At 41.2% G+C, this 26771-nt stretch overlaps 1 protein-coding gene across 1 annotated transcript in view; it reads left to right on the top strand.

The window, feature by feature from the left end:
- Positions 1 to 26771, top strand: part of LOC122089879 (tyrosine decarboxylase 2) — a 45973-nt gene that overhangs the window by 7602 nt on the left and 11600 nt on the right. Inside the window, exons 8-10 of the mRNA XM_042659623.1 lie at positions 3358 to 3522; positions 11766 to 11822; positions 12738 to 12802. Of these exons, the coding sequence (XP_042515557.1) occupies positions 3358 to 3522; positions 11766 to 11822; positions 12738 to 12802 (287 nt within the window). The remainder of the gene's footprint in view (positions 1 to 3357; positions 3523 to 11765; positions 11823 to 12737; positions 12803 to 26771) is intronic.

Raw genomic sequence — 26771 nt, forward strand, 5'->3', positions numbered from 1 at the left:
CCCCCCCCCCCTGCAACCCCCACGGCCAGCTCACAGGCAAGCGGGAGTGCCATTGTCAGGGAAGAGTGAACTGTAATTCCTGGATTACCGAGGTTAGGGCTCACCAAACAATGATGTGCGAAGGATCCTTTAGGGTGTGCAAAATTCAGTGTTTACAAAGGGAAGGAGAGATAATCCTCTGGATCCAGCAAAAAGCTTCATTCATCGAAGGCACTTTTTCTCCATTGAGTAGCTGGCTCTTCACTGCATGAAATTCAGGGTCTAAACTAGAAGGGACCTTGGCAACTTTGAAATATGCAAGTTGGGATTTTAGCATTTCGAGATCAGTAGATGAAGGTTCATAAATTCTTCCCATATGCCTTTAAAAGCACTATAATATTCACCTACTGATTTCCTACTTTGTGTGAAATAGAAAATCTTTTCAAATAAATCATAAACTCATGACAAATTTTTATCCTGGGAGTAACTCTCTCTCAGGTCATCCTAGACACGTTTGGCAGTGAAAACAAACACAATGAACTACTTTGTGTACTAAAACATGAAATAAAACTGAAACTGCAAGGGTATGACAAGTATACCCTTGCGGTAGACACAATAACCTATTAAGCTGTTATTTTAACAGTACCTATTCCATGGATAACTAATTTTCCCACGCTTAAAACCTAATTTATATATATATATATATATATATATTCCTGAATATGTTTTCTTACTAAACTTTATATTGAAGGAGATATTGTAAATGAACAGTTCCAATTCATAGGTCATGTGTCATTTTTATTTCAGATTCCTGGTTTCCCCACTCTCTAAATATTTCTTTTCCAAAAACTTAGTTTTTATTATGGGATGGCTATGATGCAATAATCTTCCTTCTTCTGCTTCGTGATGTCCTACCTCATTTACCTCCCCTTGATCTGCTCTCCTATAGTTAGCACTTCTTTTAGATTCAAAGCTAGAGGTCATTTAAGCAATGGAAAAGAATATTTTGGACTCCACCGTTCAATTGTCATCTTGGCCCTTTTTTTGGATGGTCTTCTTCTTGTTCCCTTTTTTTTTTTAATCCAGAGCTCCATTGAGCACTTGAAAACAAATCTCCACCCTTGCACCACTCTCTGCTTGGATTACCAGCTCTCTCTCTGTCTCACTCTCTCTCTTGGTTGTTGAAACTTCAAGTAATGCAAGACTGGCTTGGTACAATATGTCTTCCATTCTTTTTGTTAGAGTGCTTTTGGGGAAGTCAGACCAATTGTGGCTCTTGTTTGATTAGGTTTCTTGAACGCAAGGAAAGTCCATTGCATCCATTGGATTTTCTTATGCATGCTGCTGAAATGTGACAGCATATGGGGAAGCAATAACCTCACCTATTGATGGGGACATCAAGGTGTACAGTCGAAAGAAGAAAAAGATTCAACCAGGTCCATCTTTGTGGTTGGAGGATTAAACAAGAAAGAAGAAGGAAAGAGAAGAAACAAGAAAGAAGAAGGAAGGAGAGGAGTCGAACCAGCCTTCCAGCGCTGGGTTCCACCCCCCCTTGTCCTCCCAATCAGTAGATCTTGTGGACCCCACCAAATCTTATTTGATTCTAGTACTTTGCAGATCTTGTGGACCCCACCAAATCTTATTTGATTCTAGTACTTTGCTTTAAATCTAGTGATATTTGATTGTCTTACATAATTAGGAAACTAGGACTTCTTTATATTGGTTTATTAGGTAGTCTTTTATTTCAAGTAATTGAGTTTCTAAATATCTTTTTTATTTTTGGAAGTTTATTCTATTTAAGTGTAAGGCCATTGGCCATTATTGAATACAATGAATGTTAATTGGAAAAACAGCCAAGAGCAAACCCCCACCCCTCTCACGGTTCTCTCTCTCTCTTTCAATCTCTCTTTCTCACTTTTCTCTATCGCCTCTTTCCTCTCTTTAGTCTCTCGGTTCTCCCTTCTCTCTTCTCTCTTGTCTCGCCTCTCTCTCGTTTCCATTCTTTTTTCTGCTGCTGTTTTATATCACCTTGAGACTGAACTGCTGCTGCTGTATTTTTTTTTTCTTCTATTTTCTTTAATGTTGAACTGTTGCTGCTGATCTCCCCTTTCGATGCTCACTGCTGCTGCTACACACTGCTGCCATTACATCACTGCTGCTGCTACACACTGCTGCCATTACATCACTGCTGCTGCTACCCTCGGCTGCTGCTACTCTCGGTTGTTGTTTACTCTCCGCTGGTGCTGATCTCCTTTCAATGAATAGATTATTGCTGGCTGTACCTGCTGTCCATGAGTTGCTAAGAGCCCCAACATCATTCACCAAGCTGCATTGACAATACTGTGGATCTCTCTACAACCAGCTGGACTTGTCTTCATCAACTAAAGGTGGACTGCATCTCTTTATTTTGGAGGACCTTGATCTCTTCTTTTCTCCTCAGATCTGGACAGTAGTATGGTAAAACATTAAACTAAACCCTCCCCACCTCCATTAATCCCTATTATATATTGCAGCCCATTGACATCGAAGCCAGCCTTTGCCCTTTGTTTATGCCTATTTTTTTTACCCGTTGTTTTAAGTTGTTTCGTCACTGTTATATCTCCAAAACAACCCTGCTGATTTTCTATTTTAGTTGGTTGCTAGAGGACATTGATTGTTTGCATATCTAATTTGGGTGTCTAGATTGATTTGTTCTGAACCTAACATTCGAATGTCGTTTGTTCCCTTCTCTATGTCCCCACTTGAAACTTAAGTAAGAATTTATGTGTTTTTCCGTCTAGATTATTATTGCTTTTGGCTACTTTGTTTATTAGTCTCATTTTATTTTGCATGCTTAATCTTGTTTGCTGAGTTTCTTTTGGTCCTATCTACCTAAGCCCCTTGAGTTAACCCTACCTAGTTAGTTAATCTTGTAGGAGACCTAGTCACCTAGGAACCCCCTATATCACCTATTGCTTGTTAGGCGAATAGTTCTGTATCAAGAATCAAGTTCTTATATTAGTTGTACTCCTTATGAAAGAAAATTAGCAAAAAATTGTGGCAATAATACCCAGTGGTTTATGGGTGTCTAGGAGACACTGTAAGAACTGTAGGACATGATTTCTTTAAGTTATTGTGTGCAATCATAGACCAACAATTGCAGTTTCCTTCAGGGGGGAAAAATTATCTTTAAGGAACATTATAGGATTGATATGCATTTGCTTCAGAGTTTTCACTTGATGTTGATATATCCAAGTTTGTCCGTCCATAAATTTTATGCGAAAGAATATACATCTTTGATGACCCATTCACTATTCACTTAATATATAACTCAGCTTAACTTCTCGTTTTATTTCCTCTTAAGATAATCTAACTTGTTAATTCTTGAATGCTTGATAGGGAAATGAGATGTGGTTCCATGTTGATGCAGCATATGCTGGAAGTGCATGTGTGTGTCCAGAATACCGACATTATATTGATGGTGTTGAAGAAGCTGACTCATTTAATATGAATGCACATAAATGGTTTCTTACTAATTTTGATTGCTCATTGCTCTGGGTAAAGGTATGTTATACTTCAAGAAAAATAAATAATTGAATTTTGTGGTGTCATCTAATCAAATGATTGTTTCTTACTGTTTCTTTTTACCTTATTAACTTGAAGGATAATGTTTTTCTAGTTTTGAGTTTCAAGACTTTCGAGGATTCTTCAAAGCAGACGCCAGTTTTGGGTCTAGAATAAGGAGGTTACATTTTTTTTTTTTTGGGGGGGGGGGGTCTCAAGTGTGAAACATCTATGTAGTAATCTACTCCTTAAGCTCTTCTTTTACCTTTCGATCACCGATTAGCTGAAATGGGAAATTTCAAAGAAACTGTGAAGGGAAGAAAATTGCCTCTTTTTTTTTTTGGTGTATAATAAATGGATTAAAAGAAGGGTGGAGGGAGAATATAGCCCCAAAGGGGAAATAACAAACCCAATAAGGGTAACATAAGCCCATTTGTTTCATTAAGATTGAAACAGTTGATGATTTAGGCTGAGTGAAATTACAGAGAGAAGTAAAATTTTCTAGACCGGAACTCTCTCCTCCAGATATGAAAATGACCCCGCCTGAGCTCTGCCTAAGCTCCGACCCAATGACCGACCTTCCTACTGGGGGGCTTTCTCCCCCGCCTGATTGCAAAATGTCCCTTCCGTCCCTAATTTTCCGCCCCTAACCACTGAACCCCTCCTTCGTCTAACTTCCTCCACCACCCTTGAAAATGTCTGGAACTCCCACCATAACCATACCATCTCCACCCTTGTTGATGGGCTACCCCTTCACTTTGTACCTCCTTGCCCTATCGTCTACTCCCTGCTTGCAAAATATCCGGCTGGCCTCCTCGATGAGGAAGTTTCTAAATGGTCTTCCTCACTTGTTGGACATTTCCTTGGCAATCGTCTGCCTTTCCATCTGGTCAAACAGTCCCTTCCGAAACAATGGAGGCCTGTAGGGACGGTAGAGACTTATTTGATGGATCACAGATTCTTCTTGTTCAAGTTTTTAGATGAAAGAGATAAGGCCCAATGCTTAGAGGGAGGACCTTGGCTTGTAGGTCGAAAACCTATTTTCCTCCGATCTTAGAATAGGAAGCTGCTGTTGAACAGAGTAAACTATTCCACAATCCTCCTCTGGATATCTCTACCTGGGCTCCCTCTTTAGTTTTGGTGCTCTGAAGGGCTGAGCACCATCGGCTCTGTGTTAGGCAAACCCATCTGCTCTGACACTAGGACAAATAAGGACAGATTGGCTTATGCTCGGATATGTGTTAAAGTCTTGGATTCAACTGCTCTTCCCTCCATCTCAGTCTAAGAAGGTGAGGAACCCTGTTTTCAACAACCAATCCACTACGATTGGCGCCCCTGCAATGTCTGCTTTGTAATGTTTTCGGCCATACCACAGCAGCGTGTTTTCCTAAAGAGCAGGCGGTTGCTCCCATTGTTGCCTCTACCCACAAAGATAGATTAATGATGTCTGCTACGGATGATCAACCTTTCATCGCTCCTCCGACGAGAGGAAGAGGTCGTGAGAGGCATCGCCGTCTGCCTCAAGCTCCCGCCGACACAGATGGGTTTCGCCTGAGGGTTATTTCTGACGATTTCCCCTTTAGACAAAATCGATTCTTGATTCTGCTGTCGAAAGAGGAATCGGATCATCGGCTTGGCCCTGTCCCTGTCTCTACTCCTGCCAACAACTCTCCTATCGGCTCCCAGGTAGTCCCATCCGCTGGTGAAAGTACCTCTGCTTCATCGGCTACTACCTCCTTTGATGATCTTTCCTCTTCCGATGATGAATCCTCTGACAACGACTCTGAGATGCCAGAGACTTCTATAGAAGAAAGCCGAGAGCCTGCTACTTGCTATGACGTCACCCTGGAAAGCTCTCACTTTGTATCCACTTGCCCTACCTTTCTAAAAGAACCTTTTATATCTGCCACATTGGTCCAACCCATACCTAGCCCGCTCAAATCTCTGGCTGAAATATGTATCGACCCTCCCACTTCTCTTCTAGAAAGCCAGGGGTTTTTATCCCTCCCTAGCCTATCAGTCCAGGCCCATATCCATAATCCGCCTCTCCCTGGCCCATCGCCTATTTTAAACCCTCCTCTAGCCCACGACCACTCCCACGACAATCTCGACCCGTTTGACCAAAACTCCCTCCCGTTTCCAACACTTTGAGTCCTCTATCCTCAACCTATTGCACCCACCTCGACCCTCCCATCGGGTCTGTTCCCTCGAATAGATCTATCGCCAAAAAGCGAGGCCGAAAGCCCCGATAAAAACCAACCTTGAAGCCAGCCCAGCCTGTCTCCCTTGGTTCTCCGGTAGCCCCCCCCTTTAAACCGCTCCTACCAGCGTTGCAGCAAGTCCTGTGCCCTTGCTGCCTCCGCCTGCTCTTCCCACGCAGAGCATGAGTTGCCTCCATCAAACCTTGCTTGATGTCGCAGGCCTTGATATGGAACCTTCGGGGTTTGAACTCCCCAAGTAAACAAGCCACCACCCGTTTGTTAATCAAAGACCTTCGTCTTGGGTTTTGCTACTTATTGGAGACTCACATTAAAGAGAATTCCTTCTCCCGAATAGCCTCCGCTATTGCCCCTGGTTGGTCTTTCTTCACCAACCATTCTCACCATCCAAATGGGAGAGTATGTATCCTCTGGGACCCTAAAATTCTCTCTGTTTCTTTAGTCTTTGCCTCTTCCCAAATGCTTCATCTGTCTATTTCCAACATTGCCCAGAGCTTTGCTTTTTTCTTCTCTGTTGTCTATGCCTCCAACAGAATGAATGAGAGAGACTCCCTTTGGAATGACCTTCGCTCTTTTGCTGGGCAATTGGGATCTAGACCTTGGGGAATCTGTGGTGATTTCAATGTTTTTCGTTATACCTATGAAAAACAAGGGGGAGGGCATCTAAGTTTGGCAAACATTAGTTCCTTCAATGAATGCATTGAGGACCTATCGGTGGATGATCTCTGCTGGATGGGCATGAAGTTCTCCTGGAATAACAAAAGAACTGGCTCTTCCCCGTGTCACTTGTAAGCTTGATAGGATGTTTGTTAATGAGGCCTGGTTTTCTGACTTCCCGTCTTCCCAAGTTTCTTTTGAGCCCCCATCCATTTCAGATCATAGCCCCATTTTCCTCTTTATCCATCCCTATACTTCCTTTGGGCCTAAGCCTTTTAAGTTTTTTGACATGTGGACCTCTCATCCTGACTTCTCTAAGGTTGTAGAGGAAGCATGACTTAAGCCTGTCCAAGCCTTCTCAAGCCCCCTCATAGCCTTTTCCAGGAAGCTCAGAAATGTTAAAGAAGCCTTAAAGCTCTGGAATACTAACACTTTTGGAAACTTCTCCTCTCTTGTTAATGATTGCAGGAATCGGTTGGCCTCAATTCAGATCTGCCTTCAATAAGACCTTCAAGACACCTCTCTTGCAGAAGAAGAGAAATCTGAATATGCAAACCTCTCAATCCTATTGGCTTAAGAGGAAAGTTTTTTAAGGCAAAAGGCTAGAATCAACTGGTTGGAATTAGGAGACTCAAACTCCTCTTATTTCCATCGATCCTTAAAGGCTAGAAACAACTTCAACTCCATCACTATGTTACTCAATTCAGATGGTTCTCATGTCTCAAGGGTGGATGAGGCAGCTGTTAACCACTTTAGGAACTTGTTCAACCCGGAAGCTCCCTTGTAGCTGCCTATTCCTGAGGGGCTCATAAACAAAATTATTCCGGATTCCGCTGCTCCAGAGCTCTGGGCCATTCCCATTGATGAGGAGATTACTACTGCCATCCTTTCCCATAAAGCCTTCAAAGCTCTGGGGCCCGATCGATTCAGCATGGGCTTCTTCACATTCGCTTGGAACATCATCATAGAGGATCTTATTAAAATTGTCAAGAGCTTCTTCTTCAACCCCAATCAGATCAAAGCCATCAGTCACACATTCCTCTGTCTCATCCCCAAGAAGGAGGGTGCAGACACAATGAATGATTTCAGGCCGATATCTGTACGCAATCTCCTCTACAAGTTTATTGCACAAATCCTTGCCAAACGAATCAAGACCATCATTGACACCCTTGTTAGTGATAACCAGTCTGTCTTTATCCCGGGAAGATCCATTGCTGATGACATCCTTCTTTGCTATGAGATAGTTCGAGGATTTGACAGGAAATCTCACCCTTCAACTGCTCTAATGAAAATTGATATTCATAAGGCCTTTGACTCCTTGAGATGGGATTACATTACTTTAGTTCTTAACTTGATGGGCTTTCCTCCAGTCTTCACCAATTGGATCTTGCGTTGCATTGCTTCTCCCAAATTCTTAGTGTTGGTTAATGGCAGTTCAGCTTGTTACTTCTCCTCTTCCACTGGGATTCGTCAGGGTTGTCCACTTTCCCCCTACTTATTTTGCCTTGCTATGGCGGTCCTTTCCCAAAGTCTTTAATCTGAGACGGACCGGGGGTCCATCATTCCCATCTCTAAATGCAAGACCACCAGGCTCACTCACTTTGCCTTTGTTGATGACCTAATGATCTTTTCCCTTGCGGATGCCACCTCCCTGCATAATATTATGAACTGCCTCAACTTATTCACTATGATGTCAGGGCTTCGCATCAACCCGGGGAAATCTCTCATCTTCTTGACAGGGATGTCGAAAGCCTCTAAGGTCTCTATCCTTCATATCATAAGATTTACACTAGGATCTCTCCCAATTAAGTACTTGGGCCTCCCACTTATCCTTGCAAGACTCTCTAGTCATCACTGCTCCCCTATGTTGGACATCATCAGAAAGCTTCTCTAGTTATGGAAAGGAAAGCTTCTATCCTTTGCGGGCCATCTGGTGCTCATCCGATCAATCCTTCAAGCTTCTTATATCTATTGGTTTGGTATATATGGTCTTCCCAAGATGATTGTTACAAAGTTGGAGTGTCTATTTGCTTCATTCCTTTGGAAAGGGTGTGAGGCCTCTCGTTTCCTTCACCCCGTTAGTTGGGCCGCTATATGTCTTCCTAAAAATGAAGGGGGACTTTGGTTTGAGACGCATCAAGGATGTCAACATGGTATGCATGCTCAAGCTTGTATGGAAGATTATCAGTAAAAAGAAAAGCATTTGGGTGGACTGGGTATATTCCCATCTCCTCAGGCAAGAAACTATTTGGTCGATCAACACTTCCTTTGATGCTTCCTGGGTATGGCGCAAGGTTCTCTCCTTGAGATCTGTTGCTTCTAGAGCTATCCTCACCCGCATTGGAGATGGCACCTCCACCTTCTTATGGTTTGATCATTGGCATCCCAAAGGAATTTTGTCTCAAATTCTTAGTGCTAGAAATATATACAACTCTAGGCTCCCTAGGCAAGCTTTGGTTGCTGATATCATTTCTACTAGTTCTTGGAACCCCCTTGGCCCTTCCACCTCTCAGCTAGATGAAATCTGGTCCTTCATGCCTGCCGCCCCTCTCCTAGGGTCTTCAAGGCTTGATACTATTGTTTGGTCCCACGCTTCGAATGGAATTTTCAGTGTTAAGTCCGCCTAGGACTTCATTAGAGCTCATGGACCTCCTATGCCCTGGCACAAGCTCATCTGGTTCAAGCACCACATCCCTCGTCAAAGCTTCACTGCATGGCGAGTCTTCATGAATTGTCTTCCTACGCAAGCCTTCCTTATCCAAAGAAGCATCCAAGTCTCTCCTTTATGCCACCTTTATTGATCCGAGCAGGAAGAGACAAACCATCTATTTTTTGCTTGCCCTGTCTCCTCCTCCATCTGGAAGCTTGTTCTCTCCAAATGCTGGCCTGTTAATAGAAGAATCCTCCCTTTCCAAAGGGACTGAGTTTGGATGGACATGACTTTCCAAGGGAAGACTATTTGTGATTATGTGGGGAAGCTTCCTTTTTGTGCTATTCTAAATCAAATATGGATGGAGAGAAATCATAGGAAATGGACCTCCAACTCTAGGCCGTTAGAAAAGATTTGGAATTCCATATTCTTTGTTGTCAAAGCAAAGATTTCTAAAGTTTCTTCCACTTGTTTAACCTCCCCCAGAAATTGTCACATTGTAGCTTCCTGGGAGCTTCCTAGCTCTACAATCAGGAACCATGTATCCCTCTGAGGATCTTTTTCTTCTCTTTCCCCCTCCCCTCTCTGGGGCTATACATTTTTCCTTTTCTCTCCTTGGTAATGAATTATTTATTCACCAAAAAAAAAAAACAAAAGCCCATAAAGGACTGCTTCCAAGGCCTACATGGGCTTGAAGATAAACCAAGGAGCCCAGGACAAAGAGGGGGGGCAACCTGGTCAATTCTAGGTAGGTTTCCTCCAAACCCTAAACAACAAATCTCAACACATCATCTTCCAAGCTCCTAGGACGAAAATCGGAACACCACCGGCAAGAAGGCAGCCACGGCCAAGCGAGTAGCTGGCCAAGCGGAGGAGACATTGCCTTGCTGTTGTGTTCTCCATTTTCTTCTGATTCTTTTTAAGCCAGAGTTAGGGAAGGTTTCATCCCATTTACTCTAGTCAGTTTATTTAAAAAAAAAAAGAAGTTCATTTTGTTGCCAAATATAGGCTTCATTTACTGATTTTCTTAAAATTCAACACCTTCAGACAGCATGAAACATATTTTTTGATGAAGAACTCATCTTCTGAGGTTTCGTTATTTACACATGGAAATAGATGTTCATTAGTTCTGTAATGAACTGTATTTCTTTAACTGCGTCACTTAACTGAACTGACTTGTATATTTTGAACTTTAAATGATCTTATCAGGTAAGGCAATACCAACAGGTCTAGGTTATTTTGGTTATTGAACTTTCACAGTTTCACTTACTTTGGGGTGGATTTTTTAATGGGTATGGAGGTTGGGAGTTCTTTATTTACTTTTGTTGATGGACATGCTTGGGTGTAAAGGGATTCTATTGGTGAGTTGTAGGGGCATATAGGCATCATCGTCATAGCTGAAATAGAGAAGTTGGCATCCTCCAAAGGTGTTGAGGCTATGACAATATCAGTCCATTAAAGATAACCAGTAACAACAAGAGAAGAAGAAGAGAGATCGATAGACAGAGAAAGAAGAGGAGAGAACCTGCCCACGCTTTGTATTGTGAACAGAATACACAAACCGTGGACTAGTGAATGTATTTATATTAAACCAAAACAACATACACTGACTTCAAATACTTGTACCACCTAATACCCAAAAAACCCCTTACTATTTAAGACTAACAGAATGACACAATAACCACTTCAGAAACATAAACCGAGGGTACTACTTCACAGAGGCCACCAAAAAAGCTTTGCTGAAAAACCTGTTTAGCAATTTGTTTTATATGCCTGATCAGAAGAGAGTAACAAATCCGTTACATGGTCTGTTTCATGCTTTGGAATATAAAAAACTGCAAGAAGAGTGTACGATATAGGTCTCATTGTGTGTTTGATAAATGTTAAATAATGGGTTTCTTAGGTAGGTCTATTTTTTGTATTTCATGTTTTCTATGGAGTCCACTTCCCTTTTTCCCTTTTCGCTTGTCTTATTATCTGGTGATAGAATGTCAAAAGGTCATGAATTTACCTTACGGATAATTTTCTGTATTCAATATATGCGAGAACCAAATTTATTACATAAATTTGATATTGGTGTGTCGAATGGTAATGATCTTTTTGATATCTATGCTACATTATATCCACATATTTACTTGTAACATTCTGAGAATACCAGTGGAGTCCATCATATTGAAGTCAAAGATCGATTGCTTTCTGCTTGCTTACGGAGAGCTGTCATTCACGGGGCCTTCATAGAAGTTCCATGGACATATATGACTGTTAGCAAGTATGTGATAGATATTTTCATGGGAGAGGATGCCCTTATATATTGAGCAGAACGGTATACTCCGTCAATGTGAAGTCAAATAACTGATTGCTTTCTTTTATTTCTCATGGAGACATGCACTGGATCTTCATATAGGTGTCCTGAAAGCATATGATTCTCAGAAATTTTGTGAAACATACACTATTATAGGGTAGTGTCCCAGGCACATATTTGGCATTGCAAAGGATGGCGTTCTTGACACTTGGAGAACAATACTTATGCACTATCATATTTTATTATACTGGGTGATTATCATGCTTTGATTGATGGTTCTTCTTTTAACTTTCAATGTCTGAAATATTAATTAGAGGGCAGTTAAAGATATAAAAATTCTTTCATTATTTCTTGTCATGTTCCAGATATATATATGTGGGAAGTTAATATTTCTATGCTATTTTCATGTCTACAGGATCGTAATGATTTGATTCAGTCACTTTCCACAAATCCAGAGTATCTGAAAAATAAGGCAATTTCCTTACTTTTTCACCAATGTTATATTGTACCTGACCTATGGGGAGGGGAAAAGTTTTTAGCAAATGCTTTAAGAAGACTCTTGTTCTTGAAAGTTTGTTTTGATATTTTTATGTCAACTTTTCATGTGCACAACAGAATATTAATGTCCCTGTGTTATAAGCCATGAAGTGTCATTCATATTGGTCATAAACATCATATACCATTGAGTTCTGTCATGTCTCTTTAAGAACTTAATCTAACAAAACCATTCATACATTTTTTTTTGTACAATTATAATGCTTAGTCGCAGATTTTGATTATTTTTGTAGAATGTGAAATTCTACTATTTTGCGTTTTTAAATATGCTGCACGTTTTATGAGCTGGATGAATGTTAGTTTTGCCTTCAATATGAATTCACCTGAATTCCTAAAACTTATCCCAACTGCTTGAGGAGGTTACTGGAATGCCACTTTATGTAAGGGTACATCTGTTTTGCAACTCAGTTGTCATGGGGGCCTGGACGCAAGGTGACACGATCAAGGAGACCAAGGCTCACTTAGGGACCCCTTGACAACTATGTTTTAACTCACCAGTACTCATCTGTTTGTCACTTCGGCCAAATCTTATATGGCTTCCCCCTTGTTCTTTTCACCACATATAATTTGCACCATACCCCCACTTTTCTTTGGCGCATCTGATGGTCTTATTTGCATGTCTGAAACCATTGAGATCACTTGCCCTCATCATCTCACTAATTTTTGCCTTTGATACCTTACTGTTTTCTTAAAATGCTTCTCAAGTCATGCTGATGAGCTGTATAAAAGAATATTTTTTCTTGGTACTTTGGTTCTTATATTTTTCTTTTAATCTGAAGTGGGTATTTAATACCCAGAAACTCAATGTGTCTATTATGTAATTGATTTCCAGGCTTCAGAAGGAAACATGGTTGTGGACTACAAAGATTGGCAAATTCCTTTGGGACGTCGGTTCAGGTGTGTTTTGTTCTTTGGATATGGTACTTAAGACATTCGTGATTCTCTTGGAAGTCCAGTTGTCCTATATTTCTTATAAGTATACTCAGTATGGAATTAATCCATGCTGGCATTAGAGAACATAGTTTTCTATAATGATATATTGTAGGACATACAAATCTCGTTTCGTTTCGGTATACTGAAAGCTCAGCGAGATCTCGGCGAGTTGGTTTTTTTTTTTTTTTGGACTCAGTTGACTGTTTTGGTGGTCAAATGGCCATATTATGAAATGAAACTTGGTGGGTAGCTTGTTTTAAGGTTAATATACATGCTTAGAACTGAAAATTGCAAAAATGTTAGAACATGATGATGTTTGAGAGTTGCACCTTGTTTGGCAGCAACCTTCGAACTGTTATGGAGAATTTACTTGCTTCATTGCTAGAACAAGATATAAATGATAGTAATACAAATAAATAATGCATCTAAGACATGATCAAAACATACATCAACATTAATTAATTATTATTTAGAGTACTAGAGTAATATCTCAAGTCCCAAACATATTGCTTATACAACACTAATCATAAATTCATAATGACTATCTATTGGAAAGAACTATGACGGCTTGGCTAGATTCCACTCTAGTACGATGGAGTCGACATGCATTTTCCTCTGACTGCACCGCAAATGCATGCCACGTCATATTCTGAGAAAATAATCGAACGTAGTCCTCCACAACTGCCAAAAAAACTGAGTCATCTACATATGGAAGGTAACCTATCCGAGGGTATATGTCACCACCATAGTATAAAGAAGAACCCACCATTGAGCTAATGTCAACTGATGCTTCCGGCAACATTACGATTGGGCTGGGTATGAGGATAAACTGTCCACAAAGCCACCACTATGTGACTGGGTCTAGGAGCCATAGTCTGTACTAGGAATGGATGAACCAGATGTATGCCCTATCCTAGTGAATTGACTATAAGGTCCATGATACTATTGTAACCCGACAGTCACTGAGAGGGGGGGTGAATCAGTGAGTCCAATTCCGATCCCCAAAAACCTGTCTGATGTCTGGCCAAGAAAAACCTGATATACCTATCCCTGTTTGCACACAGTAGTATGCACACTCAACCTCTCATAGGCACTTCCAAGTGTGCACACCCATTCCACATTCCACGTACTTCAATATAAAATGCAAACAACAAGCACCCACAACACAGGGTTTTTACGAGGTTCGACAATTTGCCTACATCCTCGGAGTAGTGCCTGTAAAGGCTTCGTACCTACTCAATACACCACTTTTGACTGCAAACAGTCGGGAGCACCCACACCTAATTTTCTCAAGCCGAAGCTGAGATGGCACTCGTAGTGCTGGTACAATGTGTAGCACCCACTACACGGGAGCACCCACTCCCGGTGTTTAGCACCCACGAAGCACTCAATAAATAATGCAGTAAATTTGGGCTTATATCAATGCCCTACAATTAAGCCTTGCCTAGCAAATACATCCACAACTAGTTAGCATGCATATAGTTCATCCACAACTAACCTAACATGTAAACATTCATCCACAACTAACCCTAACATACATACATATTATCATATATGCATATAATGTAAATTCTAGGGTTAGAAAATCTAACAACCCTTGTTTGTTGTTAGCAGAGTTGTCTCAGAGCATAGTCTCTACACACTGGAATCCCCAACTCCCCTCTAGAGTAGGAGACTTGAATCTTCAAGTAAGCTCAACATGGCCATGGCATCTCACAAGTCTCTCCCTTGTCTTCTTGCACTTTGAAGCACAAATAGAAAAACCCTCTTTTCTTTTCTCTTTTCTCTTGGCTTTTGATCAATGAAACATCAAGAACACTCAACTACCTTCTCAGACCCACTTTAATGGAGTAAAGACACCTTCCATCAAGCAATAAACCTCATTCAATGATCACCCATCAAGAGGGAAACTTCTCATACCAAAACCGTAGCCTTCCTTCACTCAAAACTCATTTGTCTTTCTTCCATGGTGTAGGGCTTGAAAAAACGAAGAAGCAGCAACTTGGTTCACCCAAATCCGAGTTAAAATGAGAGAAATATGACCATTTGAAGTTGGAGCAATGAGATAGCCTGAAAAGGAATCTTCGTAGGGGTGGCGTAGGCTACACTGGCGGCGCGCTCAACAGGGGCGAAATCTGACCGTAGATCTCATATAAAAGATCTTATAATCTAATCCGTTCGATTAAACCAATGGACAATAGATCCAAACCATTAGATTTGAATCTCGATGACGTCATCATGACGTAGGCACTGACATCATCAGAAGTGTTGTCGACCATGGATTGGCTGCATCAGCGTATATTCTGGATCTATGTCGGCTTAACCCATAAAGGAGAATCATTTATAGACCATTAGATCTGGATCTATAAGATCTACTTGATCCAGATCTAAGGGATTGGAATCTAAGCTTCGGTGATGATGCAAATGCGACACACACTAGTCAATGCAATATGGTGTAGCGCCAGACCATCATATCTAATACACTCCACCAATGAGAAGCCTTGGATAAGCATCTTCAACACAAGCTCTTGTACGAACAGTCAGATCGGAATCTGACAGACGTGGCTCAATCTGAGCCGTGTATCAAGGATCCCTCTGATTCTCTTATATACACATGAGCCCCTGCTTCTATAAACTTTAATGCCAAAAACCCCTTATCAACTCAGACCTTTAAAACCTTGAAATTACACAAAATCCCCTGAAATTTCAAAATTAAAATCCAGAAAATCCACCTAACACCGAGAGCATCTGTTGAGTTTCTAGTTCGGATTTTCGAACCGGCTTCACAGAACACTTATAACTTTTTCATACGATATCCGATCGAGATGAAACGAAGTGCGTTGGAACCGTAACTGGACGCTCTACGACTTTCCAAAAGACTTAATCATCTGACTCAGCCATGTAAAAAGACCAAAATGCCCCTAGACCTTTCCAATGACGCAACTTTCTCATACGGAATCGGAACGCGATGAAATCAGAACTGTTATAAAGATTTGATTTTTGTCGTATTGTTACATGGAGAACACTTCCTTTAAAAAGGTCATCTTCAATGCCGTAACTGCCCTCGACTGTCACAAATGCCGTAACTTCTTCATACGGTATCAGAATGTGACGAAATCAAATGCACTGGACTAGGTAAATTACAATCTATCTTTTTTATGAAGAATCAATCTTCCAAAAATGTCATTTTCAATATCGAAAATGCCCCCGAGCATAAATAGGCCAATTTTTTCAGCTTTGACCCAAAAACCCGCACCACCTATTAATGATGTATTAAACCACTCCATGCATACCAAGCAGCTCTGTTATCTCATTAGTGACACTGGACACTGCCATGTCATCATTTTCATCCACGTCACCCAAACTGGCCACGTCATCACCGCCACGTGGCCGGGTTGCCAACAAGGACAACCATAAAACGACAATCTCCCCCTTTGGAGTTGTTGGCAACCACCTCATCACTGATACACTCTAAAGCTCGATGAGTAACTCTCTCCCCCTTTGACAACAAGTACAAAGGTTGGAACCAATGGATTCCCCCTGAGTCCAATATGGGGGTAGCAACATCAAGTAACTTACTCCCCCTCTCCCAATGCTACTAGTGCTTTGGAAGAACCATCACTCCCAGCTTCTGTCTGAGGAACTCAAACTGATCTTTGGGAAGCGGTTTAGTGAAGATATCAGCCACCTGCTCTGCTGTGGGAACAAACTCCATCCTTACTTCATCTTCCATCACCTTGTCTCTTAAGAAATGATACCAGATAGCAATGTGCTTCATTCTAGAATGCATCACTGGGTTCTTGGAGATATTGATAGCACTAGTATTGTCACAATATAGTGGCACTGCCTGCTCAACCTCCACACTCAAATCCTTCAACATCTACTTCATCCACAACACTTGTGTACAACAAGATGTAGCTGCTATGTATTCTGCCTCTGCAGTTGAAAGAGAGACTGACTCTTGCTTCTTACTATGCTATGCCACCAAGCTACTCCCCAAATAGAATGCACCACCACTGGTGCTCTTCCTATCATCTACACATCCGGCCCAATCTGCATCTAAAAAAGCTGACAAACTAAAGCTCTTGACTTTCGGATACCATAACCTAAACTCACTAGTCCTTTTCAGATATCTGAAAATTCTCTTCACTACTGCCACGTGTGTCTCTTTTGGTCCTGCTTGGAATCTGGCTACCATGCACACAGCTTATAAGATGTCAGGCCTACTAGCTGTCAGATATAATAGGCTACTAATCATTGACCTATATGAGGTGTGGTCAACTGATGAAGAGTCATCTTCCTTGCTCAACTTACACCCAGTCATCATAGGTGTACTAACTGGCTTGCAATCCTCCATGGTGAATCTCTTTAACATCTCCCTCACATATTTGGACTGAGATATGAAGATACCGTCTTTCTTTTGACTGATCTGCAAACCCAAGAAGAATGATAGTTCACCCAACATGGACATCTCAAACTCATCTTGCATCTTCATTGCAAAATCTTTGCACAACTCATCTTTGTGACCCCCAAAGCTGATATCATCTACATACACAACCACCACAAGCTGACTGCTTTCTTCAGTTCTGATGTAGAGATTACTGTCCACTAAGCCTTTCTTGAAACCCAACTTGCACAAGTAAGAGTCCAATCTGGAGTACCATGCCCTTGGAGCTTGTTTCAAACCATACAATGCCTTCTTCAATCTGCACACAAGAGTGGGGTCCTCACTCAGCTGAAACCCATTAGGCTGCTCTATGTAAACCTCCTCTTCCAAGTTTCCATTTAGAATAGCTGATTTAACATCCATCTGATAGACCTTGAACCCCTTGTACACTGACAAAGCCAAGAACATTCTGATAGCCTCAAGTCTTGCCACTGGAGCAAAAGTTTCCTCAAAATCAATGCCTTCCACTTGAGCATACCCTTTGCATGCAAGTCTTGCTTTGTTCCTCACCACTTGACCATCTTCATTGAGTTTATTTCTGAAAACCCATTTAGTACCAATCACATTCTTGTCAACTGGCCTAGGGACTCGATCCCAAGTGTGATTCCTCTCTATCTGATCAAGTTCTTCATTCATGGCCTTCATCCAACTCTCATCATTGCTTGCCTCATCAACAGTTTTTGGTTCAATCTTTGAAATAAGAGAGTATGTGTTGGTCTTCATTCTTATAGTCTGAACACCTACAGTGGGGTCACCAATGATTAACTCATCTGTTTCCTGTTGATCAACTCTGTTGTGTCTCCTCTGCTCATCTGAATCTACCTCAGCCTGTTCAACATCAATCTCATTTTTGCTTTTGGGTTTACTATCAACCAGGTCATTCTCATCATCAAGATCTTCAAATTCTGGAAGTTCATTTCCTGAGCCTGAAGGAATATCCCTTTTTTCATCAACTGTGACATCAGCACTCTCTACAATTTTTCCAATTCTGTTGTTGTAGCATCTATAGGCCTTACTTGAAGTAGAATAACCTAAAAATATACCCTCATCAGCCCTATCATCAAACTTACCCAAGTCTTGGGTTGTGTTCTTGATATAACACTTGCTACCAAAGACCTTGAAGTGTCTTGCTGTAGCCCTTCTTCCAAACCAGATTTCATATGGAGTCTTGCTTTTATGAGGTCTCAACATACATCTGTTATGGATGTACACTGCAGTTAGAACTGCCTCCTTCCAGAACTTTTTACCTATGTCATTCTCTGCCAACATTGTTCTAGCCATGTCTTGCACTGTTCTATTCTTTCTCTCTGCAACACCATTCTGTTGGGGTGTTCTTGGAGCTGAAGTTTGTTTCCTGATACCATGCTCATAGCAGTATTCTTCAAAATCATCCCAACTGTACTCACCTCCTCTGTCAGATCTCAGACACTTTATCTTCTTCCCTGTCTGATTCTCAACTTGCTTCTTAAAGATCTTAAATCTTTCTAAAGCCTCTGACTTATGTTTCAAGAACATCACCCACACCATTCTTGAATGATCATCAACAAACAACATGATGTATCTCTCTCCTGAGGTGCTAGGTGTCCTCATAGGACCACATAGGTCTGTGTGAATCAACTGCAATGGAGAACTGGAATAATACTCCTTAGACTTGTAGGAGATTCTGGTTTGCTTTCCCTTTTGACAAGATGCACATATAGGATTGGAAAGCTTCTTCAACTCAGGAACATCTCTCACTGCCTTCTTCGAAGAAATCTTGGCAAGGTTCTTGAAACCAATATGCCCAAGTCTTCTGTGCCACAACCATGTCTCTTCATCTATGCTGACCATGCAAGAATCTTTCTCTAACTCTGTCAAGGTGTACAAGTTCCCTGAAGTTCTCTGTCCAGTAGCTACAACCTTTCCACTGCTTGATCTTCTTATCTCACACCCTTTACTAGTGAAAGTTACTTCATGCCCTTTGTCACAAATTTTACTGATGCTGAGAAGATTGTGTTTGAGCCCTTCAACATACAAGACATCAAGGGATTTCACCTTCCCATGGTTCAAACTTATGGACCCCTTCCCTGTAATTCTGGCACCATTGTTGTTGCCAAACTTCACGGATCCACCTTCAAAGTCATGTAATTGTTCAAACCTTTCCTTATCTCCTGTCATGTGGCTTGAGCAACCACTATCAAGAATCCATGGAGTAGAGTCTCCTTGAGCCTTAAAAGCTTTATGAATAACAAATGCTGCTGCATCTTCTTCATCTTCTACTCTCTCTCTCTGAACCCAAACTTTCTTGACAGATTTAGATTTCTTTGCTTTCTTCTGTCTTGAGAACTGTCTCTCCATCTCATCATCTTCTGTGTTTCTGAAAACTCTCTGCTTACCTCTGTTCTCCTGTCTTTGTGGGGGAAACACAGTTCTACAATTCCTTGCAATATGTCCAAGGTTGCATCTATAACATTCAACTATTTTCTCCATAAGGGGTGCAAAAGGATTTCTGTCCACATAACTCCTTGGACCAATGTTGAACTTGCAATCTGAGATCTTGTGTCCAAAAGTGTTGCATTTGTAACAATAACCTTGAAAGGTGTGCCTCTGCATCACAGGTTCCATCTGCCATCTGTAAGGAGCTCTGAAGTTGTCAAATGCTCTAGGCCTCTGTTGAGGACCTTGACTGTATCCATAGCTCTCTGCTCTCCTGCTTGGCCTTGCCAACTGTGGTTGTCTAGCATGGTTAGTCTTATGGAATATAGATGGATTTCCTCTTCTAGTTGGACCAGTCTGCACTTTATCTTTTTGTACTGCTCTCTTGACATTGCCCGCAGTAGTAACATGTGCCTTTCCTCTTTGAGCATTCCTATCATTGACTTTGATAGGATTATGTACTGTTCCCTTACCATTTGCCTTGGTATTTTTGGAAGACTCCCCAACAAATCCAAGCCCAAATTTGATGTGAGTCGATCTTTGAGCATTGATAATGTCATTAAGCTTCTTACTGCTAGGATGCTCTTTTGGAGTAGAGTCATCTTCAACATCTTCATTTTCTAAGTCTTCTCTTTCAATCTCAGTTCTCCCATATTCTTCAACCTTAGCCTTTAATAAGGCTAGCTCATCTGCATAACCATCAAATTGTGCAAGAATCTCATATTGCTCCTCTAGTTGTGCTTTTAAAGCCACTTTCTCTAACTCAAGAGTGTTGCAGTCAATGGTTTTCTGTGAGAGTTGATACTTAAGATCATCTAAGGTCTTCCTTGACTTATTGGCTTGATCTCTCAACTCAATAACTATTTGTTCTTGCCCCTTAAGGTCTTGAGTGACCTTTTTCACTTTTTTCCTTTCTCTTTTAAGCTCTTTAAGGGTAACTGTAAGTTCAGCCTCTAGATGTGATTTTTCATCTTCCTCTTCTTCTTCTGTAGAATCTTCCTTGCTAGAAGAATCTTCTTTTTTTTCTTCCATATCTATTGAGACCATGAATATAGCCTCATCATCTTCATCATTAGATGATTCTTCAGACTCTTCATCAGATGTATCACTACATTTCTTAGAAACCAAACTTTTCTTCTTGTCCTTGCCTTTCTTGTATCTATTTGAGAAGAATTTCTTCTTTCCCTTGAAATGACTTTTCTTTTCACTTTCATCTTCATCACTTTCTATTTTTCCTTGGTTAGGACACTTGGCTGCAAAATGTCCAACCCTTCCACAGTTGAAACATTTGAAAGGCAACTTGTCCTTATATTTTCCTGTTCCCCTTTTCAACTTTCTGGTGAAATGAGTTGTAACCTCATCTTCACCCTCATCAATATCCTCCACAGACTGCTTCTTCTTCTCATTAATTTTCAAGTTTTTCATTGCCTTGAAAGCAGCTTGTTTGTCAGTGGGCTTGCCCTTTTTCCATCTCATTTCAAGAGTTGTGAAAGTGCCATGCACTTGATCAAGAGTAATAGTGTCTAGGTCCTTTGCCTCTTCAATAGCTGGCACCTTGGAGTCATACTTGGGCAACAAAGATCTTAGGATTTTCTGACAAACAACTGAATCCTCTAGATTGGCTCCCAGACCCCTAATAGAGTTGACCACTTCATTTACCTTGGTCATATAGGTGTCAATATTCTCTCCCTCTTGCATTAGTAGACTTTCAAACTGGCCTCTGAAGGTCTGAAGCTTTGTTTTTCTTATATTTTCATCTCCTTCATAAATGCTCTTCAGTCTTCCCCAGATATCCTTGGCTGAGTCACAATTCATTACCTTAGCCATCACACTCTTATCCAATGCTGAGAATATTGCATTCGCATCCTTTTGATTGTAACAATAAGCCTTTTTAGCTTCATTGTCAACCGGACCTCCTTCAGGTTCCTTGTACCCAATCAGAATTGATGCCCAAACATCATAACCTAGTAAACCTAGGTGCGACTGCATTCTTCTCTTCCACAAGATAAAATCAAATCCATTAAACTTTGGTGTATGTCCTGAATGGACTTCACCTGCTATACTGTCATTGTCATTGCCTTTGGATCACTTAGCTGTTGATCAAACTATCACTGAGTATCGGCTATGATACCAATTGTTGTAACCCGACAGTCACTAAGAGGGAGTGAATCAGTGAGTCCAATTCCGATCCCCAAAAACCTATCTGATGTCTGGCCAAGAAAAACATGATATACATGTCCCTGTTTGCACACAGTCGTATGCACACTCAGCCTCTTATAGGCACTTCCAAGTATGCACACTCATTCCACATTCCACGCACTTCAATATAAAATGCAAACAAGCACCCACAAATTTGGGCTTATATCAATGCCCTACAGTTAAGCCTTGCCTAGCAAATACATCCACAACTAGCTAGCATGCTTACAATTCATCCACAACTAACCTAACCTAGCATGTAAACATTCATCCACAACTAACCCTAACATACATACATATTATCATATATGCATATAATGTAAATTCTAGGGTTAGAAAATCTCACAGCCTTTGTTTGTCGTTAGCAGAGTTATCTCGGAGCATAGTCTCTACACACTGGAATCCTCAACTCCCCTCTAGAGTAGGAGACTTGAATCTTCAAGTAAGCTCAACATGGCCATGGCATCTCACAAGTCTTCTCCCTTGCCTTCTTGTACTTTGAAGCACAAATAGAAAAACCCTCTCTTCTTTTCTCTTTTCTCTTAGCTTTTGATCAATGAAACATCAAGAACACTCAACTACCTTCTCAAACCCACTTTAATGGAGTAAAGACACCTTCCATCAAGCAATAAACCTCATTCAATGATCACCCATCAAGAGGGAAACTTCTCATACCAAAATTGTAGCCTTCCTTCACTCAAAACTCATTTTTCTTTCTTCCATGGTGTAGGGCTTGAAAAAACGAAGAAGCAGCAACTTGGTTCACCCAAATCCGAGTTAAAATGAGGGAGATATGACCATTTGAAGTTGGAGCAATGAGATAGCCTGAAATGGAATCTTCATAGGGGTGGCGTAGGCTACACCGGCGGCGCAACGGACAATAGATCCAAACCATTAGATTTGAATCTCGATGACGTCATCATGACGTAGGCGCTGACATCGTCAGAAGTGTTGTCGACCACGGATTGGCTACATCAGCGTATATTCCGGATCTATGTCGGCTTAACCCATAAAGGAGAATCATTTATAAACCATTAGATCTGGATCTATAAGATCTACTTGATTCAGATCTAAGGGATTGGAATCTAAGCTTCAGTGATGATGCACATGCGACACACACTAGTTAATGTAATGTGGTGTAGCGCCAGACCATCATATCTAATACACTCCACCAATGAGAAGCCTCGGATAAGCATCTTCAACGCAAGCTCTTGTATGAACCGTCAGATCGAAATCTGACCGACGTGGCTCAATCTAAGCCGTGTATTAAGGATCCCTTTGATTCTCTTATATACACCTAAGCCCCTGCTTTTATAAACTTTAATGCCAAAAATCCCTTATCAACTGAGACCTTTAAAACCTTGAAATTACACAAAAGCCCCTGAAATTTCAAAATTAAAATCCAGAAAATCCACCCAACACCGAGAGCATCTGTTGATTTTCTAGTTCAGATTTTCGAACTGGCTTCACGGAAACACTTATAACTTTTTCATACGATATCCGATCGAGATGAAACGAAGTGCGTTGGAACTGTAACTGGACACTCTACGACTTTCTAGAAAACTTAATCATCTGACTCAGCCATGTAAAAAGGCCAAAATGCCCCTAGACCTTTCTAATGACGCAACTTTCTCATACGAAATCGGAACGTGATGAAATCAAAACAGTTGGAAAGATTGGATTTTTGTCGTATTGTTACATGGAGAACACTTCCTTTAAAAGGTCATCTTCATTGCTGTAACTGCCCTCGACTGCCACAAATGCTGTAACTTCTTCATATGGTATTATAATGTGACGAAATCAAATGCACTGGACTAGGTAAATTACAATCTATCTTTTTCATGGAGAACCAATCTTCCAAAAATGTCATTTTCAATACCGAAAATGCCCCTGAGCATAAATAGGCTAATTTTTTCAGTTTTGACCTAGAAACCCGCACCACCTATTAATGATGTATTAAACCACTCCATGCATACCAAGCGGCTCTGTTATCTCATCGGTGACACTGGACACTGCCATGTCATCATTTTCATCCATGTCACCCAAACTTGCCATGTCATCACCGCCACATGGCCGGGTTGCCAACAAGGACAACCATAAAAAAACAAATACTTCGACCAGGTGCTCTCTCCAGTAAATGTTGGGGCACACCATTGTCCACTCCCTCTACTCTCACTGTGAGGATGACTATCCCCTCCACTCAAACTCATTCCGCTAATAGAAATAGATAGACTATCAACGTTCATACAATCTAGCTTTGAATCTCCACTGAACTGGCGACAAGGTCCTCTAGTGTAGCTTGAACTCCTCCCTCCACCTGATTGACGTGCATTGTGATCAACATCTTGTGTGGCATACTTAAATTGACTCTCCCCAATGAATCGCACCGGCTCCTACTCTGGCTCGGCCTGTTCATACTGCTCTCGAACTCTTTCAAATCTATCACTATCACCATCACCATCATCATCTCCACCATCACCATCACCATCACAATCATCACCACTCTCAAGTCTCATCACTACCTAGTGCTCGATGTTGTGTTTGTGTCTGTGTTTGAGTGTGGGTACGACCACCCGAGGAAGTGGACCAATCATCATCTTCATGAGAATCATCCCTACCAAGTGTAGGCTTGAATGGTCGGGGGGTCTGTGAATGTATCCTTCCCTCTGTAGCCATATAATCATCAACATTGATTGCCATCTCTTGCATTACATATGGCTTCGACCTACCTTCAGGCTGATCTATCAACGACTCGCCTTTATCCCTTACCCAGTCTACTAGAGGATCCTCTTCATCTGATCAATTTGAAAAACATCAGCAAGCTCGATCTGGCCCCAATCATTCTCCATACCCATGCATATGTGCTGCATCCTCGTCTCATGTTGTAGTGCACATACACCAAGTCAACGAGGCTTTCTGAACCTAACCTGTTCCGCATTTTGGAGTGGATGAGTGAAAATGTACTCTAATTTCTCTCACAACTAGATGCATAACATGTCTGTGAGAGTACTTTGATGGCGATCTTCCATAATTCTGGTGCTGAACCCCATACAACACCACCATTCAACTGCATTATAAGGTATAACAAGTGTAATTGATTATTTTTATTCAAGACACTTAACACTTGTATTACTAAAATTTCAATTTCATACCAGCATTAGTACTTGTACGACCCGCGAGTGTGGTGGGGCCCCCAAAACTGCCTAATGCATCCCTGAATTCTTTCGTCTATAACAAATTTACAAATATGAAATAGTTAACAACCATTGCTAACTATAATTTAGATTCCTATAGTTCTACAAAAGTCACCTCAGTATTGGCTATGGCTTGTAGACTGGGCCTTGGTTGCAACTTGGCAACCACTTGCTTCACTGCTTCCAGAAGATCCTGATTCAATGCAAGTCTATGGCTAACTGATACCTGGGGTTTAAATATTATGCTAAAATTTGAAAAAACATATTATTGTCAATGTTGACATTAATGCATTTTTTATATCAAATAAAAGAATGTATTCAGATATGCTTACCAACCTTATGCAATGGATGCTTGAGCTAGTGCTCCCAACGTCCTTCTATTATGTTTACAAATTTTTTACTTCCACATGGGTTGGTAGCATAGACATGTTCTTTCATCATTTCTAGTGCAGCATACAAGCTTCGCAAGGTGGGCTTGAAGGCAGAATCCACCATCTTCAACACGCCAACAATTGGTGCCAAGATGTTCACCACTTTACCCAATTGTGTCCAAAACTCATTTGATGAAATGGTTGCACATGCCTCCCTACCACCAGGTGATCTTGCTTCCCTCCACCCAAACCACTCCTCAGATGAGAACATGGATTGAAGACCGACTTTCTTGGACTCAAAACTCTTGAGTGTAACATAGTTGGTAGCAAATCTTGTGAGACCGGGCCTGACCAAGTCCCCCCCGCACTTCTCCCTCAATAGGTTCAATGAAAACCCAGGATTATCTACAAATGTGCTCACTTGCCTTGCCCTATCAACCACCTGCTTCACAATTTTCAGTTTCCCCATGTCCTTCAACATTAGATCAATGCAGTGTGCTGCATAAGGAGTCCAAAAGAGTTGGAATCTGTTGTTATTCATCATTTTTGACTGGCTTTCTTGTAGTTGCTTCTGTTGTCTGTCATAATTTGAACAACGTTCTCTATCCCAACTTCTTACACAACCTCCTTCAAAAGCTTGTAGATGTATTTTGCATCCTTTGTTTCTTTGGATGCATCAACAGATTTCAAAAAAAACTGTTTTACCATCAGAGTAAACCATAAAATTGATGATGGACTTTCTCGTTGGCCCTATCCAACCATCACACATTACGGTCACCCCACAGCTCTCCCATAAAACCTTTAATTCTATATAAGCTTTCAACTCTCGCTTCTCCTGCAGCAAATAAACATTCATCACCTCATATGTAGTAGGGCCCTTTATCCCAGGTCCAGCCTCAGCAACAACATCAAGCATCGGCTGGTAATAGGGACCTATAGTGGCGTTTGCTAGGATGCTATGAAATAACATCCACTTAGACACAACCTCCCCAACATAAGCCTTCATGTTAGTCCACATCCCCTTTATCTTACGCTGCTTACTGCCCTTTCTCCTATATGCATGGGGGTCCTGTTGTAGAACGGAGTTCACACGAGGTGGTACCATTGAAGGTGGAGGTGGAGGTGGGGTTGCTCTTGTACTCTGTGTTCTCCTAAATGGCAAAGGAGGCTATGAAGATCCGCTACCTCCTGCTCTAGATGGACCAACTCCTCTACTCTGTCTACGTGTTTTCTCCTCCTCACTAAGACTTTGTCGGCTCAACGCTTGCCCCCGTCACCAATTTCTAGCCTCTTCCTTAGTTTGTATGTCG

This window comes from Macadamia integrifolia, chromosome 9, assembly GCF_013358625.1.
Source record: "Macadamia integrifolia cultivar HAES 741 chromosome 9, SCU_Mint_v3, whole genome shotgun sequence".
In the NCBI taxonomy this organism is placed as follows: Eukaryota; Viridiplantae; Streptophyta; class Magnoliopsida; order Proteales; family Proteaceae; genus Macadamia; species Macadamia integrifolia.